Source organism: Sciurus vulgaris, assembly GCF_902686455.1.
Source record: "Sciurus vulgaris genome assembly, chromosome: 13".
Taxonomy (NCBI): Eukaryota; Metazoa; Chordata; class Mammalia; order Rodentia; family Sciuridae; genus Sciurus; species Sciurus vulgaris.
This window is the reverse complement of record NC_136474.1, coordinates 61,709,619-61,729,368: the sequence shown is the minus strand read 5'-3', so window position 1 is coordinate 61,729,368 and position 19,750 is coordinate 61,709,619. Positions and strand designations below refer to the sequence as shown.

Sequence of the window (19,750 nt, the reverse complement as noted above, 5' to 3'; positions counted from 1 at the left end):
GTCCTCTAACCTTGGTGTATACTGTCATGCATGCATTGCTTTTTAGCTAAGTGTGATCTTCCTGAAACCCACTCAGAGCTTTTTTGGGATAAAGATAGGTGCTAGGAAGGAAGCGTGTCCACCAAGGTGGTCCGCTCAGGTAGGCATCCCGGTTGCTCACCTGTAGCGCATGTGCTCCACGGTGTCATGGGTGAGCTTGCTGGTGATATTCTGGCTATGAGGATTACCTGGCAGGTCACAAAGACAAAGGCTTAGAGTCACTACCATGATCTCTCCTTTTATGTCCTCTCAAAATCCTGTCCCTCCACCATTTCTCAAAAAGCTAAGCATAAAACTACCACATGACCCCAGCAATTCTACTCCTAGGTATCTACCCCAAAGAAATAAAAACTTATGTTCCCACAAAGACTTGCACATGGATGTTCATAGCAACTCTAGGCATAAGATCGACTTCTGGAAACAACATAAATGTTCACTAACTGGTGAACAGATAGACAAAATACAGTACATCCACACAAAGGACAATTCTTTGGCAATAAAAAGGAATAAACCATGTCATGAATGAACTTCAAAATGCTAAGTGAAAGATTTCGGACACCAGAGTCCAGTTGTTGCATGAGTCCATGGACCATGATTCATTCCATGGACCTCATGAAAGGTCCAGCAAAGCAACTATAAAGAGGTACTGAAAGTAATAGATTATCAATTGCCTGGGCTGGGTGTGCAGAATCTCATGGGGGGAAGATAATGTTCCAGCTGATTCATAGCAATGGTTGCAATCACTCAGTCAAAATGCTAAAAATCATTGAACTGTATACCTGAAATAGGTGAAGTTTAGGATATACAAAATATAAGACAATAAAGCCATTTAAACAAATAAAACAAAACCTTCCTCTTTTCTTGTAAGATAAGTTGGGATCCAGGAAGAGGGTTTTGGAGCTAGAAGTCAGCTCAGAGGTAGCCAGCCAGCCCAAGTCTTTCTGCAGGTACTGAGGCAGGTAACCAGAGGCTGTGCATTGACTTCAAAGAACTAAGGGCACAACCTCAGGAGCCTGCCCTCTCCTCTAAGCATGAGACAGGCCATGAACCCCACTTCATTATCCCCATATGGTGTCCTACCATTCCCACTGTCCCAGCAGAAATGCACTGACCTGGATACATAAAAGGGCCAGTACATGACCCCTCATCCTCCTATTCCCAAGACTAAAGTCTCTCCCAATTTCACCCAATCCTTTGATAGCTTCTAGTCCCCCCCACTTTCATCTCCTCCCTGCATATCCCAGAGTATTAGCATCTCCCTCAAAACTTGGTTCACAGACAAGAATCCAGATGTCTGAAAGGCCTGTTATACAGGGGCAGGGGACCAGCATCTCAGAAGGTGCAGGACTGCATGAGCACAGTCTTTGTCATTTTGTGTTTTGTTTGTTTTAGTTTATTTTTTTCCCTAGACCATACTGAAGGGTCACACTGGATTTCTGGTCACTGCAGCAACGAGATTCACCTTGATTTTTAGCCCTGCATCATTAGGACCCCCTAGATCTCCCTGCAGCCATTTCTTAGGCTTAACCCGTTTACCATAGTTGGAGCTCTTGTAAAGGTTACAGCAGAAAAACTGCAGGTCTCTTTGCAAATTATAGATTAAAATCAAGATAAAGTCTCTCATTGGCACCTTTCCTGAAGATTTCACCAGATTTAAAGATTGGTTGGCTGCTCAGAACCATGATTCAAAGCCCTCAGTGTGACCTAACAGGACTGTCATGATCTGAGGCTGCTATGGGAAGGTGGGGAACTAAGGGCTTGGGCTCTGGAGTCAAACTGCCAGGAGATTCAGTCCTCAGCTCCCCAGCTCCAGTACTTCCTGACTGTGTAGCTTTAGGTTAGTTACCTACCCTCTCTGGGGTCCCATTTGCTCACCTGTAAATCAGCCTATAGCTCTTGAGTTATTGTGAGGATGACAAAGGTAATACAGGTAAGCATTAGAGAGACACCTGAGCCTTAGATGGGTGGTATTGATCACTATTATCATTACAAGTATTATAACTGCTACTGTGGCTAGTATTAAGAAATTTCCTTTCCAAGGTTATTTTCTGAGCATGTTGTGCTGCTGATTAATGCTCTCAGTGACTGCCTATTGTTCTTAGAATAATCATCAATCTCTTCAAATCATCTACAATGCCCTCCCCCCACCTCCCTCTCTATACAGACCTCTGCCACTCTTCTACCCTCTGTGTTCCTGGGCTGCTTCCTGAAGCCCCTATCTGATCTTGGCTCCTGCTGTTACCACTACCTGCAAGCCTTCTCCTCCTCTTGTCCAAGTGAAATCCAGTTCATCCTTCAGCATCCACTCCATTCCCAAGAAAGCTTTCCCTGACGTGCATGCTGCCAACCCACTGTCTCTCTCCAGAGGCAGACACCCATGGCGCCAGCCACCTTTCCATAGCCCTTCACACACTTGTTAATTACATTTATTTGGAGATCATTTAATTACCATCTTGCCTACCAGGACTAGATGATAGTCTCGTGGAGAAAGGGTCTGTGTTTATTTTTCTCCCATTACAGCACCATGCCCATACACCATGGTGCTTTAATAAGTATGGATTGAATAAATGAATGAATGAATGAATGAATGAATGAATGAGTGTTCCTCCTGCTGTTCCATCCTCTACACTGTAGAGTCACTCATGACCAGCAAACACAGCACCTTTGAACTTCTGTGCCTTTCCTGACACAGACTCTTTCTTCTGGAAGTAACCTGTCTATGCCTGAACCAGAATCTTCCAACTCAACCATATCTGTTTGATACAGACTTATCCTAGTCACTTATCTGACCTCCCATCTGATATGGGGCTTATTCAGCTTTGTATGCACAGCATGGTCTCCATTTTTTAATCCAACATTATTAAATATAGATTTATCATCTGCATGTAATTGGCTATCATCAGTTTGAGTGTATATTTTCTTTACCATAAATATTTTCCATGAGATCATTAGTGAAGTTTGTGAGCTGGCTCTGGGAGAACAAGGTGGCTCCTGCATGGTCAAGGTAGACAGTTCCTGAAAAGGATAAAAATAAATAAATAAATAAAGCTGCAGGTTGTTTCTCATAGATTGTCCAGTCATCTACATCTGGTCTGTATGAGTCTGACCAGTACCTGCTATGCATTTCAACATTATACCAGGACACTGATTTCCCTGAGTTTCTTGATATGAGCTTCTTAATCCAAGTGTAGGCGTGAGCAATGGCAGAACTGCCCTTCTAATGTTGAATGACCTTTAAGACCCTGAGAGACCTTCCTGAGTAACCAGCTCTCCTATGAAGCTGGACCGGCATCCCACCCAGGGGAGGTGCCCAGCAGACATTCAGGATGAATACAGCTATGACTCATGCCCTGTCCTGGAAGTGTTCCGAGCACTTTCCTAATGGGTGAGCCTGGATTCTTCTTTCCCACACTGCTCCACAGCCCTCAAACCCAGAATAGCCTTGGGAACTGCAGAGAATTTGAGGGACAGAAACAATCTTTCCAGTCTCTCTCCTGAAGAAAGAAATGCAAACTTCATGGACATGAGATACCATGGTTTATCTATCAGCTTGGCAGAGATCAAAAGGTTGGATGCCTCACTGTGGGGGCAAATGCTGGGCAGCACCCTGCTAGCACGTGACTAGTAGGTTAATTGGTACAACTTCTTTTTTTTATAATTCTTATTAATGTGTTGTAAGTATACACAATAGTGATTCGTGATGCCATATTCATACATGTATATAACAATTTGAGCAATCTAATTTTCCAGTGATTTCCCTTTCTCCACCTGCCTGCCTCCGTACAACTTCATGGAACAGTCAGTCATTTGGCAGCACAAGTAGCACTTTAAAATGCAGATCCTCGGAGCTGCGTTGTAGCTCAGAAGTAGAGTGCTTGCCTAGTACATGGGAGGCACTGGGTTCAAGTCTCAACACCACATAAAAATAAATGAATAAAATAAAGGTATTGTGTTCATCTATAAGTAAAAAAGTATTTTTAAAATGAAGACACTCTTTGACATAGCAATTCCCCCTCCAGGTATTTTATTTTATAAGACCCAGGCTTTTGTGAAATGACCTGTATATGAGGGTATTCAGTGCCATATTTATTGTAATAGCAAAAGAATAAGGACAAATGTCTATCAGCATGTACTTTAAGGAAAGAATTATTGAGGACCAAGCTAGTACACTATAAGCACTGATATGGAAAAAATTCTGAGATGCACTTTCAACAGCAAATGAAGTGAATAGATCCATTTGTTCCTTTGTTCACTTAACAATATTTTTTTAGTTGGGTAGGGTGAATTTTTATTTTATAACAACTTTACTGAGCTATAATCCACAAGCCATGAAATTCATCCTCTTAAATTACACATGCAGTGGTTTTTAATATATTAATAATGTTATGCAACTATCGCTACTAATTTTAAAACATTTTCATTCACCCCAAAAAAACCATAACCATTACCATTCATACCCCAAGTCCCCCCAGCCTCAGTCCCTGGCAGTCACTAGTTTAACCTTCTGTTTCCAAAGATTTACCTATTCTGGATATTTCATATAAATGGAGTCATCCAATATGTATTCTTTTGTAACTGGCCTCTTTTGCTTGGGGTTATGTTTTCAAAATGTACCAATATCTAAGCATGTATCAGAATTTCACTCTTGGGCTGGGGAGATAGCTCAGTTGGTAAAGTGCTTGCCTTGCAAGCATAAGGCCACAGGTTCAATTCTCAGCATTACAAAAAAAAAAAAAAAGAACTTCACTCTTTTTATGACTGAATGAATACGCCACATATTGTTTATCCATTCATCTGCTGGTGAACATTTGGGGTTTGTCCTCACTCTTTGTCTATTATAAAAATGCTACTATAAATATTAGTGTACAAGTTTTTACATGGATATGTGTGTCGTTCCAATCAGTAGGGCGTTTTGTGTATCCACTGGAACACACACGTAGTTTAGTATTCAATTGTCTCTTCTTGTAGTCATTGTTGCTTAAGTTTTTGTTGTCATAAGCTGTTACTAATCCAGTGTCCTGAGGATCTATGCTTGAGTATTCTTCTAACAGTTTTATAGTTTTTGCTCTTACATTTAGGTCATTATTGATTTTGAACTAATTTTTGAATACAGTGTGAGGTAGAGGGCAGGTAGATATCCAGCTGTCCCAACATCATTTCTGAAAGAGACCATATTCTTTCACCTGTTGAATAGTTTTAGCATCCCTGATGGAAATAAATTGGCCACAGAGGTATATGTTTCTTTCTAGATCCACAATTCGATTCTAATGGTCTCTATGTCTGTTCAATTTATATTGAATCTGTACATCAGTGTAGGGATCATTGCCATTTTAACAATGTTAAGTCTTGGGCTGGGATTGTGGCTCAGATATAGAGCACTCCCCGAGCATGCCTGAGGCCCTGGGTTCAATCCTCAGTGCCACACAAAAATAAAAGGTATTGTGTCTACCTACAACTAAAAATATATATTTTTTAAAAACAATATTAAGTCTTCCAATCCATGAATACAGGTTGTTTTCCCATTTATTTAGGTCTTTAATTTCTTTCAATGATGTTTTGCAGTTTTCATTGTATGACTTGCACTTATTTATTTATTTACTCATTTATTGGTACTGGGGATTAAACCCAGAGGCACTTTACCACTGAGTTACATCCTCAGTCCTCTTTATTTTTTATTTTGAGACAGAGTCTCACTAAGTTGCTGAGACTAGCCTTTAATTTGCGATCCTCTTGCAAGTCACTGGGATTAAAGATAGGCAACATGGAACCCACCTATTTTTTTATTTACTATTTTTCTTCTCTCCTTCTTCTTCCTCTTCTTCTGCCTCCTCCTCCTCCTCCTCTTCTTCTGCCTCCTCCTCCTCCTCCTCCTCCTCCTCCTCCTTTGGTACCAGGGATTGAACCCAGGGGCACTTAACCACCGAGCCACAATCCAGCCCTTTTTTATATTTTATTAGAGACAGAGTCTCACTGAGTTGCTTAGGGTCTCACTAAGTTGCTGAGGCTGGCTTTGAACTTAAGATCCTCCTGCCTTAGCCTCCTGAGTCACTGGGACTATAGGCATGCACCACCATGCCTGGCTATTTTCTATTTCTTTTAATAATTTTTTCTTGTATGTTTCATTCTTTTTAAAACTGTAAGAATTATTTTTCTAATTTCACTTTCATATTATCCATTGCCAGGGTCTAGAAACTGGCTTGATCTTTGCACATTGACCTTGTGTCCTACAAGCTTGCTGAACTTGATTTTTAATACTCTTACTTTGGTGTGTGCATTCCTTAGGATTTTCTACAGCCAAAATTATGTTACCAGTAAGGATAAATATTTTCTTTCTTTCTTTCTAATCTGGTTGTGTTTTATTCCACTTTCTTGCCTAATTGCCTTGACTAGAACTTTCAGTACAATGTTGAATAAAAGTAGTAAGAACAGAAATCTTGTCTTGTTCCACATCTCAGGAGGAAGGCTTTCAGTCTTTCTCCACTAAGTACGATGCTATCTGTGGATGATTTCATGATGACCTTTATCAAGTTCATTAAATTTCCATATATAAAATAACAGGTCAAGGACCTTTTATTTTTTATTTATATGTGGTGCTGAGTATCAAACAAAGGGCCTCCTGCCAGGCAAGTACTCTACCACTGAGCCACAACTCCAGGCCCTTAAATTTCCTTTTATTTCTAATATATTGAGTGGGGTTTTTTTGTTTGTTTGTTTGTTTTTGGCGTGTGGGGTACCAGGGATTGAACTCAGGGGCACTTGACCACTGAGTCACATCCCCAGCCCTATTTTGTGTTTTATTTAGAGACAGGGTCTCACTGAGTTGCTCATCACCTCGCCATTGCTGAGGTTGGCTTTGAACTCACAATCTTCCTGCCTCAGCCTCCTGAGCCATTGGAATTACAGGTGTGCACCACCAGGCCCAGCTCCATTGAGTATTTTTACATTCAACAAATCTTTGTTGAGCATTTACTTTGTAGCAGGCACTGTTCTAAGAATTGGGGACACAACATTGAAAAAATAGAAGCTAGCATGATAGTGGCAGAGAAAGACCATGAACAAATAAATGCAGACTATGGCAGGTAGCAAGAAATGTTATGGCTCACTTGGGAAAGATTTCTTAAAAGTATGCACACATACAAATCTAAATAACCACCAAAAAAGCACACAAGACACACAGTGACAACATTTGACTCTGGCTTCAATGGCTGCAGCCAGATTGAGAGAGAGTTTTGTTGGTCATTCTTCCATTTCATTTGGCGCCTTTTGAATCTGATACCACTAAAATGTACAGTCTAAATTTTTTTTAAATTAGGTTCTTTTTTTTTTTTTTTTTTTTATCAATGCCTCAGAAATAAAACTCTGAAGTTAAAATAAAGGATTTTGTTCATCCAGGCTTCAAAGCTCAACAGTGCTCATGTGAAATCCCAGTGCACGGTTGAGGCCCACCTGACTCTTTTGGAGCCCCATGCACCTTGCCCAGCATCTTTTGCCGGACCACTTAGGAAAAGCTTTCTCTGTCCTTTGGTCCAGCAGTTAATTTTGAAAAAAGAAAATAAAAGCAACTGTGTTTGACCACCCAAGGTCTGATCTTAGGAGGTAGAGCAGCAAAGTGGTTAACAGTGCAGAATTCAAGTCAACCAACCTGGATTAAATTTTGGCTCCACCACTAACCATTCTGGGATCCTGTTCCTAGTTCTGCAGATGGGATGGGGACTAAATGAGTTGCTATATGACAACACCCAGTTCAGTGCCTGGCACAGAGTAAACAACCCACAGTTTTAGCTGACATTAGAAGCAGGCAAAAGTCTCAAAGCCAAGAAAAAGAATTTCAGGTCTGTTCTGCAATTTTTTTGTTTTGTTTTGAAATATTTTTTAGTTGTAGATGGACACAATATCTTTACTTATTTATTTATTTATTTTTATGTGGTGCTGAGGATCGAACCCAGTGCCTCACATGTTTGAGGCAAGCGAGCTACAGCCCCAGCCCTCCCTGCAATTCTTGTTGCATACAGTGAGTTGGTATCAATCAGCTTCCTAAGACTTCAACCAAATCTATGTATTCAATACACTCCCTTCACTAAGACAAGGAAATTCCCAAACAACAGGTTAGGCAAAACATTTCGGCACGTAAAGTTTCAGCATTTAATTATATAGAGCCACAATTTAGCCAGATACATTTTCAAACCCCCAGAAAACCTTCAGGGAGGGAGGGGAAAGAAGAGAAGGTGAAGCTTATATTATTTTGGTTCAGTTGGTTGGTTTGTTCTTTTCTACCCTTTCTCCAGTTCATTTATTTCCATAAGGCAGAAAAAAAGTGAACCTGTTCTGAAACTCCCAGACAACCAAAATGTAGAGAAAATGCTAGGAATTGTGGTACATAAAGGACACAGAAAACACTGTCACAATTGCAGTTGATGTTAAAAGGGCTCCAAATGCCCTGGCTGGCTCATCTCCATTTTCCACTTGTTCCCTGAAGGACCAGAGTGAAACCAAGAGGAACTCAGAACATACCTCTGCTTTTCAGGGTAGTGTTGGGAGAAGTCAGTCAATGGAGGGTGTGAGGAATGGAGTTTAGAGGAGATTTAGGAGATTAAGGAGGTGTGTTGCTAGAAGAATAACCAACTGAATGGCAGACTGGGATTTGCTTCTAAAGAATAGAGGGCCTCCCTCCCTCTGCATCTGTGGGTATTCTTAGTGTAAGACTTTATTTCTTTGTGGAAGATTTCTGTAATAAGAAGAGAGAAAGAGGGATGAAAGGTGTCTCCAGCAGTTAACAGTGTGACACAGAAGAATGGGAAGGGAGTTGAGAGGGTGGCAAAGACCACCTGTCCCTCCTGACTCTTCCTACTTAAGTATAGAGGGGGCCACACAAGGAGGAAGCTATGGCCCTCCAAATCCCCCAAAAGGAAAAAAAAAAAAAAAAAAAAAAAAGTTATCACTGAAAACTCACGAAAATGACTCAAAGATGAGCAGTCACCAGTTTATCACGAGGAGATAAATAAACCAAGATATGCTGGCCCATGGCCTGCCCACTTCACCTGCTCCCTTCTACCCTTGGGCACGGGGTTCTGAGGCTTGACTAAACCCCCAACACTACCACTCAAGGTTCCCGGCACAAGAGCTAGTCCTGAACCCACAGCAAGTGGGCTGGGGTCACTCATCGCCAGCTTGATCTTGATTTCCAATTCAGTCAGCAGGTTCCACAAAGGCACGCCACGATCCCGGTCTTCGTGTCCAATTTACTGGCTTGACCTGTTCTTGAAAACTCAAATTGCAGGGTTCGCTAATTCTTCTAGTCCCCCAGAGAGCTAGAGCTCAGAAGAGCTGGGAGGCATTGCTCCGATTGCGGGAATGAGAAAAATGAGATTTCGGAAATAAAAGCTAGTCATGGTCCATGTCATTGGAGTCTGGGGCGCCACCTTGGGAGACCCCTGCCCCACGGCCTCAGCCTCTCGGTCCCCACCCTGCAGAGACACTCTCCCAACTGGCTGGCTGCCACGCACCGCTCCGGTCTCAGGGCGTGCATCAGAGCAGTCAAGGCCACGGGACCTCTTGCATTTTGCAACCCTGGTGGTGTAGTTGGACCTTTAGAATGCGGGGTGGGAGGGTGTCTCACGACAACAGAGGGCAAGAAGAATCCTTAGCCCGTTCGCCGAGGGTGGGGAAAGGTGCAGAGTCTAGATTGTCCTGCACTGGAAAGTCTACGGAGCAATAGAAGCAGCAAGAAGTCTCGGGGTTTACAGGTGGGATGAGGGAGCCACGTCCATGAAGCCGAGGCATGGACACATCCTTCTTACTCTTTTCGATTCAAAATGCGCCGCTCCCACCCGAGCAAAAGCTCCTTTCACGCGGGTCCCAGGAGCCGCGTGCTCCCCACGCCTGCCTCACCTGCCAGGCGGCCGAACTCGCTCTCCCGCATCTCGAGCAGGCTGCGCGGGCCATATCCGTAGGCGAGGCGCGCCGCGCTCGAGTCCCGGAACCGCGTGAAGGACAGCAGCTCGGCCCCGGGCTCTGCTGCCCCGCTAGCCATGGCCCAAGACGTCCAAGCTGGCGGGGTCCGGGAAGTGCACAAGACCGACCCACCGCGACTCCGCCCCGGCCGCGCCTCCAGGGCCGCACCGGTCCGCGGCCCGGGGGCGGCGCCTCGCCGGACTGTCCCGCTTGCTCCCCGGCGCGCTGACTCACGGGGTTTCACTTCTGTCCGGCCTTTTTACACCTGGGGCCCAGTGAGCGAGTGCCCGCTTTTGCTCTTTGAACAAATTCCCATTGTAGCCCTCGGAGATGCCCAGACACCTGGAATGCAAAATTCTTGTTTAGCTATGTGTCATGGAAATGCATGTGACCGAAGCAACCAAGTGTTTTTCCTGCGGGGCATCCTGGAACCCGTGAATCTAATCCGCATAGCGACCCCGGGGACCTTCATCCACCGTGGTGCGAGCCGGCAACTGTACAGCGGGCGTTTGCGAAGGGATTTGGATTTCTCCAGTTGCTGCTCCCCAGTGGGACGTGTGCTCCGCGTTTCTGAGAATGTAGCTAAACCAAGGATAGAAAAGGAAAACCTTAGGGATCCACAGGCTGGTTAATAAAGCTCTCTGCGACTGCGCACGGTTGGAACCGGGAAGCTTGGGTGCGACCGGGACATGAGCGCCTCCTCTGCTCCGCCCTCGGGCCGCACCCGAACAGAGCCGGGTCAGAGCGGCAATGTCCTGGGTCATTAATACGTCAAGCAGGGAGAGGCTGGGAAACCATGTGCGGGAAGTGAGAGATTGGCGGCCTGGAGGGATCAGGTGCACGAATGAGGGTGGGGGCAGGTAACAGCGGGAGGGTGGCATACCAGCGATCCCAGGTGCGGGGCCGGCTACCAGAGACGCGAGACCAGGTGGAAGGAGACAGGTGCTTTAACTCCAGATGAGGGACCGGGTGAAGAACTGTGCCTACAGTCATGCTGCCAGCCTGCCATCATCTCCTCACCTGGTCCAACTACTGCTACTGAAGCCTAAGAGGAACCTGAGCTGGTTCATGCTGAGGTCCCAGGAGACCAGCTTCTGCACCTAGAGTTTACAGCTTTGTAGGGAAACAGCTCTTTCCACTCCTGGAGACCTCTATTATGCACTTAAAAATCTCCCCCACTGCACCGAGGTTTTGTCCTTGGTCTAACTCCTAGGGCCTCCTTCCTTGCCTCATGATGATATCTCCTCAAATGTCCTTGGTTCAAAGTTAACGGATCCCACTCACAGGGTTTGCTCTCAATAGGCTACATCTGCAAGAATCTCCACTATATATAAGGCATCCATTCACATATTCTTTCATTCATTGGCTTGGCCAAAGGCGAATGAGTGCTTCTCAGAATTAGACTCTGTGGTGGTAGAGGAAGAAAGTAGGGAGGGTTTAGGGAGAGGTTTTAGTAAGTCTTCAAGTTGCGCTGAGGAACTAGAAATTTATTTTGAAGATTTTGGAGCAAGAAAGTGCCCCCGGAAGTGATTTAAGTGGAACTATCTAATGACCATGACCAGACTGGATGAAGCAGTGAGAATTGGGGCCAGGGAAACCAGCTGTAACCTCTTGCAAATGTCCAGGCTCCAATCCCTGGAGATGAAGCCTAAGGCTTTGGCAGGGGCATTCCTTTGATGTTCTTGGACATAGCAGGCATTGGAAAGACTATGTCAGTAAAGCTGAGAGCAGAGGCCTTCTCATGAAAGCCAAGGGTGAGGGTTAGGGTTAGAGTTAAGGGGGAAGAGAATTTCCCTATCAGGGGAATGCAGGGAGACCTTCCCAGAGGGTCCCAGAGGAGAAAGCAGGGGAGAAAGGCAGTCTTCCATGTGCAAAAGCCTAGAGATAGCTCAGAAGATTCCAAAAGCAGGACATTCTCTGAGGCTGAGACATTCTGGAGCTGGGTGAGGATGAAGGGTGGGATGAAGAGCAAGGGAAATGAGTGGAGTCAGACTGCAATACAGAGCAGGAACCTGGTTTTGGTCAGGTAGGGACAGGAAAATGTTCGGGAGTCTCCAGGACAGTGACTGCACCTTTGGTGGCACTGAGGAGGGAGTTGATTCAGGGAGGCTGCAGACGGCACTGTCTGTCTGCGATTGAGTAGGAGTCCTGGTGAGGAGCAGTGAGGGCTGATCTGAGGCCCAGATGGTTCAGAAAGTTTGGATTTAGGGACAGATGAGGCCTAAGGAGGACTGGCTGGGAGTATGTGGTGCTGTGTGTGACTGAATGAATGCAGGGAGGAGGGGCTCAGGCACAAGGAAACAATTTGGAGCTTAAATCAGGACTTTTAAGTGGGAATTCAGGCCCAGGGCTCAAGAAGAATGGAGTGTTTAGAGTCGGAGACACAGTCATACGGAGGGCTTGTGAAGATGGCACATCAGGAGCTCGGGAAAGGGGGTGGAGCTATGGGATCAGTGGCACTTAAGGGTTGTCCGCCTCATCTGTAGATGGTGAGAAGGTTGAGTAGAGGGGAGTGAGCCAAAGCAGAATGCCAGGGAGGTCTCTAAGGCTGGGAGGCCGGTTAGGAGAAGGATTAGCAATTATTAAACTTGCTGGTCAGGTAGCATCCTGACCTAAGTGAGAACAGTTCTGTTATCTGGGTGGGCATGGTGGTGCCATTATAATGGTCTTGTCTTAAATGGTAAGGAAGAGTAGAGGCTATCTAGCCTCTGGCTAGTCCTGGAAGACCTTTGCCTCTCAGTCTTGGAGGGTGGGTGTGGTGGTGTGGCAGCAATTATGATGGATCAAACCTCCTACCAAACTGTCAAGATGTGGGGGTGGGTATTTCCAAGAAGGTCAAATTTGGTTTGGATAATGAAATTAATTTAGTATTTCCTGTTAGCATGAAATATACACCTCCCTGATGAAGAGATCCTGCAGAGCTAGATATTAAGGTAGCTAGGAAACAAGAAGGCAGGCACAGCCGTGGGACAGGTTTCTGCTAAAGCTGGCAGTGTGCCCTGGTTAAGCAACTTGAGAGCAGTGGAAAAAAGAACCAGAAACCCCAGGAAGCTCCCTCCCCTGGAGTGAAATGAGACCTTTGCTGTGAATAGAAGCTAAAAGGGCAGCTTGAAATCACGACATGGTTGGGAACAAGGCTCCATTATATCTACACTCAAAATGTTCAAAACAACAAAACCCCACCAGTACTAGGCAGACCACAGGACGGAGAGGGTGGGAACACCCAGAAGATCTTTCTGAAATTGCTTCCTTGGGGGTTTGGCTTCTCCCCGTGTTCATTCAGGAGCAGGCCCACCGCCAGGCCAGCTCTTTCTCAGTCCATTCTGGGCTGATACCTTACCTCCCTCCCGCTCTTCGCCTCCTAACTCTTTAAGCCACCAAGACAAAGAAAGGATTAGATACCATGTATTCTATTTACTGCCTGGCAGCTTACATTTGCAAATGCTTCCTCTCCCAGCCATCTGCTTGATCAAGTTTACTCATCTTACCTCAGCAAAGATGTGACAATACACTGTGCTAGATGCTGTGGACAAAAAGAAAACCATCGGAAGCCCCCATGTTTAGGCTTTGGTAGGCTTCCATAATGGACTTGTGTTGGTTGCTCATCCAGCACCCATTGTCCCTCTGGTTTTGCTTTGGGAAGACCACCCAAACAGAGCAGTCATTTGGTCCCAGTGGGACTGACCATGCCTCCAGCTCCAGGATAGTTCATCTCATGCTTCATGACATCCAATGTGCAGGTCCCAGTCACTCAATGTGTGGCTTTCTCTTGCTCTGTGATTGGTATAGGGATAGTCAGTCAGAGTAAAGTTAGGGACGTGATGTTTACAGTTATATGCAGGAAATATGTCATCTCAGAGGCTGTTTGCATTCCTCTGCAGACTTTGGAGAAAGCTGACCTGGAAAGGGCAGAGGGAAAAGAAAAGGAAATAGGGACCTGATCATACTATTCCTGAAACCTGTCCTACCGCTCTACTCTCTTTTCTTTTATGTGAGCCAATAATCCCTTTTGGCCATTTGAAATGACTTTCTTACAACAGAAAGCATCTCATTGAAATAGCTTAAGACATATACACAAATAGTATAAAGTGGCAAATAACAAAAAAGAATCAGAGGCTTTATGATTTCTAAATGACTATGGCTACTTGTCCTTCTCTTCCCACCTTACTCTATTTTAAATTTGTTTTTTAAGTTAAATGTTTAATTAATTTTTCATTTTCTTTTATACATATTATGTTGCTGTTATCTTGTGGTTACCATGGGAATTACATTTAACATCCAAAAGCTGTAACATTCTAATTTGGAGTTTTACTAACTTAACTTTAATAATATACAATATCTCTGCTCCTTTACATCTCCTTCCCTACTCCCTTTTGGTTGTTTATGTCATAAAATTATATTCTCCAATTTTTGCCTGCCTCTCGCCTGTCCATCGACTACCTTACCCCTATCCATCACCTACCTTACCCCTATCCATCACCCAACACTCGAGGTTTCACCTCCCAATCGTCCGACAGCTGCCAGCAGACTGACCGCAGACCACCAGTGGAGCACCAGCTGCCTGCTGTCGCCTGGAAGTTCACTGTCACAGTACCTGCAGGACCCCCAGACCAACTGACTGAGCCCTAGCACTGGGAACCCAGACCGACTGATTGCACCCGGCCTCCAGGATCCCACAACTACACCAAACACACTGGACCCCCAAGACCCCTGCCAGACCAACTGCATCCCATCTCCAGGACCTCCAGCTGACCACGTCCACCCCTGGGCTGCAACTCCCCATTTGCCAACACATTTCAAAGCCAGAGCAGCCATCTTGGATAATCCTGGAAGCCATAGCTCTTCGGGTGGGGCAAATCCCATCCTGAGACGCCTGCTGGAGGCTTGAAGCTCATTGTCAGGTACTTCTCATGCATCAGGCTACTGAACACTGGGAGGTTTCATTAGTATATGACTGTTATACAGTAGATTTTCTTTTTTCTCCTTTTTTAAAAAATTTGTTATTTCTTTACTTTCTTGTTTTCTTTTCCTTTTGTTTACCTGTTCCCTCAGAGTCTCTTTCTCCCTTTTTTGCATGCTAACATCCGATTTCTTTTGATTACACTCTCACCCTTTCTATTTTCTAGAACTTCTGTATATTCTTTTCTTATCCCATTAACAGCCACATTCTACATCCCTCTGCATCCTCTTTGTCCTCCATTAGAGAAACTGCAGACCTTACTGCAAATCTGTGTTTTACTGAAGATAACATTTGAACTCATTTTGTTTATTATGACAATTTTGTTATTGTCCCCATAGGGGTTATTTGGTCTAGGATTGCATAGTGTCGATTTGGACACTGCTAATATTGATCTCCCCTTAAAGAAAGGGTTTTGGAAATCTATAGAGCCACTATAAGCCTATAGGGGGAAATCTGCAATACCCCAGATGTGCACTGCTAGAGGGGAAGATACATGAACAACATGAAAAAACAAGGGAAGAAAATGATCCAAACAAATCTAGATTCTATAGTAATAGAATCCAGTGACAGTATGTTAGAAGAAATGTCAGAAAAGGACTTCAGATTATACATGATTAACATGATTCGCGAAGCAAAGGATGAGATAAGAGAGCAAATGCAGGCAATGAATGATAATACCAATAAGCTGAAAGAGCACCTGCAGGAAGCAAAAGATCATTTCAAAAAAGAGATAGAGATTCTCAAAAAAAAAAAAAAAAAAAAAAACAAATGGAAATCCTTGAAATGAAGGAGACAATAAACCAAATAAAAAACTCAATGGAAAGCATCACCAACAGACTAGACCACTTGGAAGACAGAACCTCAGACAACGAAGACAAAATATTTAATCTTGAATATAAAGTTGCCCAAACAGAGAAGATGGTAAGAAATCATGAACAGAATCTCCAAGAACTATGGGACATTATGAAAAGACCAAATTTAAGAATTATTGGGATTGAGGAAGGCACAGAGATACAAACCAAAGGAATGAACAACCTATTCAATGAAATAATATCAGAATATTTCCCAAACCTGAAGAATGAAATGGAAAATCAAATACAAGAGGCTTACAGAACACCAAATGCACAGAATCACAACAGATCCACACCAAGGAACATTATAATGAAAATGCCTAACATTCAAAATAAAGATAGGATTTAGAAGGCCATGAGAGAAGAGCATCAGATTACATATAGGGGGAGACCAATATGGATAGCAGCTGACTTCTCAACCCAGACTCTAAAAGCTAGAAGGGCCTGGTCCAACATATTTCAAGCTCTGAAAGAACATGGTTGCCAACCAAGAATCCTATACCCAACAAAACTAACCTTCAGATTTGAAGATGAAATAAAATCCTTCCATGATAAACAAAAGTTAAAAGAATTTACAAATAGAAAGCCTGCACTACAGAATGTTCTCAACAAAATATTCCATGAGGAGGAAATGAAAAACAACAATGGAGGTCAGCAAAGGGAGGAACTACCTTAGAGAAAAACCACTCAAAGGAGAAACCAAGTCGACTTAAAAACCAAAAATAAGCCAAATGACTGGGAATACAAATCATTTCTCAATAATAACCCTGAACGTTAATGGCCTAAACTCCTCAATCAAAAGACATAGACTGGCAGAATGGATTAAAAAGAAAGACCCAACAATATGCTGACTGCAAGAGACTCATCTCATAGAAAAAGACATCCACAGACTAAAGGTGAAAGGATGGGAAAAAACCTACCACGCACATGGACTCGGTAAAAAAGCGGGGGTTTCCATCCTTATATCAGATAAAGTGGACTTCAAGCCAAAGTTAGTCAGAAGGGATAAAGAAGGACATTTCATACTGCTTAAGGGAACCATAAACCAGGAAGACATAACGATAGTAAATGTTTATGCCCCAAACAATGGTGCATCCCCGTACATCAAACAAATCCTTCTCAATTTCAAGAATCACATAGACCACAACACAATAATTCTGGGCAACTTTAACGCACCACTGTCACCACTAGATAGATCTTCCAAACAAAATCCAACCAAAGAAACCATAGAACTCAATAACACAATCAATAACCTAGACTTAATAGACATATATAGAACATTCCATCCATCAATGAGCAGATACATTTTCTTCTCAGCAGCACATGGAACCTTCTCGAAAATAGACAATGTGTTATGCCACAAAGCAGCCCTTAGGAAATGCAAAAAAATACAGATACTGCCTTGTGTTCTATCAGATCATAATGGACTGAGAGTAGAAATCAATGACAAAATAAAAAAAGGAAATTACTCCAAGACTTGGAGACAAAAAAGAATCAGAACAAAATATTATGTAATACAGAGGAAGGAAGGAATACTGGAAACAATGAGATTAAGAAAGACTTTTAGGGGCTGGGGTTGTAGATTTATGGCAGAGAGCTTGCCTACCACATGTGAGGTACTGAGTTTGATCCTCAGCACCACATAAAAATGAATAAATAAATAAAGGTATTTTGTCCAACTGCAACTAAAATTTTTTTTAAAAAGAAAGACTCTTAGGAGGTGGCATGAACTGAGGAGTACTTAATCATAATAGTGACAGATGCAAATTATTGTGTCTTATTATTTTCATGCATTGGCCTATTTAATCCTCAAAATAACCAACAAAGCAGTTACTTTTTATGAAATGAAATTATCATTTGTTCTCTTTCTCCCAGAATAAAGCACCCCAATGCTCCACTGAGAAGATGGCCATCCATGATACAAATTTGGTTTCTCGGCTTCTCTTGACACCAGGTATGGCCACAAAACCAAATTCTGGCCAAGGAGAATGGGCAGAACTGTGTAGGACTTCCAAGAAACTTCCTGAAGGTTAGAGACAGGCCTTTTCTTATGTCTTCCTCCTTTCTGCTACCTGGAGTGCAGAGATCATGGCAAGTGACCAAGCAGACATCCTGGCGGGTAGAAGCCACAGGTGGCAGAATAAAATGACCCTGGGACCCGGATCATATTGAGAAGTTCCATGCCCATCGTGGTCAGCCTAACTATTAGAACTTCTTTTACTTTAAAGAGAAATTTTCTAACTTGTACAAATCAGGAAAACCGTTTTGCATTTTCTTTCATACACAGTTGAATTTAAGCCAGACTAATATTTTACTTACAGAGAAAAGAGAGAAAGCTTGCCCACAGGGAGAGCCAGTGTGAACCAGGATCCAAACCCACTTCTACCCTACTCATCAATTACTTTCCAGCCTTCATCTAGACAGCCTTAAGAAATATGCAGAACTTGATGAAGAGGGGGAAATGTCAGTGAAAGCCAAAGACTGGGAAGGTATGTCAGAGGCAAGAGTGGGAAAGTTGGGGATAGGGAGGAAGCAGTGCTGGTCAGAGAGCCTTGTGGTCCTCTGGGGCAGTCAGTGTGGGCAGTCTTAGCCACCAGGCTGCAGAGAGCCCCTCTAGAGCAGCCTTTGTTGAGCTGCCATTTCCATCCCAGCAGGAATGTCTCTGACAAAGCATGACTGCTCTCTCTGTGTGTCTTTGTGCCTCAGTTCTGGGTCCCAAGACTTGGGTCCACTTGCTTGTGGAGCTCAGAGTCCTCAGGCCACCAGTTATGCACTGCCATCCAGCATCTTTTCTCCCTTCAGACCCCAGCCTCATGCGCCTTGCTGTGCTTTTTACTCATGTCGGAAGGCTTTACACTCAATCATCTATTGCTTCTTGGAGGGCAAGAGAATCCCTCATAAAGCAATACCTTTTGCATTTCATTTATGGATGTGCTCATTCTTTCTTTCTTTTTTGGTGGGGGGAACTGGGGATTGGATCCAGGGGCACTTCACCACTGAGCCACATTCCCAGCCCTTTTTTATACTTTATTTAGAGACAAGTGTCTCACTAAATTACTTAGGGCCTCACTAACTTGCCAAGGCTGGCTTTGAATTCATGATCCTCCTGCCTCAGCCTCCTGGGCCAATGGGATTACAGGCATGCTTCGCCATGCCCAGCTTCATTCTTTTTTCAATAAATTTTTTCCTTTTTTTTTTTTTTGCGGTGTTGGGGTTTGAACCCAGGGCCTTGATGCTTGCAAGGCAAGCACTCTACCAACTGAGCCATATCCCCAGCCCTCAATAAACTTTTATAAGATTAGAAAAAGAGAAATGAAGGGAAGTGAGGGGGAATGGGAATAGGAAAGACAGTAGAATGAATTGGACATTGCTATCCTCTGTGCATATATGATTATATGATGTTATGGTTTGGATGTGAGGTGTCCCCCAAAAGCTCACACAATGTAAGAAGGTTCAGAGAAGAAATGATTGGGTTTTGAGAGTCTTAATCTAATCAACAAATCAGTCCCTGATGGGATAAACTGAGTGGTAACTGGATGCTGGTAGGGTGTGGCTGGAGGAGGAGGTGATTGGGGCATGGCTTTGGGGTATATATGTTTGTATCTGGCTAGTGGAGTCTCTGCTTTCTCATCAACATGATGTAAACTGCTTCCCTCCACCACCAGCTCCTGCCATGTTCAGCCTCACCTTGAGCCCAGAGGAATGGAGCTGGCCTTCAATGGACTAAGCCATCTGAAACAGTGAGTCTTTAAATGAACCTTTCCTCCTCTATAATTGTGCTGGTCAGATCATTTAGTCACAGTAGTGAAAAAGCTGACTAAAACATATGACCAATGTAATTCTACATCATGTACAGCCAGAAAAATGAGGTTATGCTCCATACATGTATGTCAAAATACATTCTACCATCATGTATAACTAATTAGAACACATTTTAAGTTTTATAAGC

At 43.6% G+C, this 19,750-nt stretch overlaps 1 protein-coding gene across 1 annotated transcript in view; it reads right to left on the bottom strand.

The window, feature by feature from the left end:
- Window positions 1-10,616, bottom strand: part of MOCOS (molybdenum cofactor sulfurase) — a 49,415-nt gene extending 38,799 nt beyond the window's left edge. The window contains 3 exon segments of the mRNA XM_079109356.1: window positions 161-227; window positions 2,965-3,054; window positions 9,928-10,616. Of these exon segments, the coding sequence (XP_078965482.1) occupies window positions 161-227; window positions 2,965-3,054; window positions 9,928-10,069 (299 nt within the window). The 5' untranslated portion in view covers window positions 10,070-10,616.
- Between the last annotated feature and the right edge of the window lie 9,134 nt (window positions 10,617-19,750).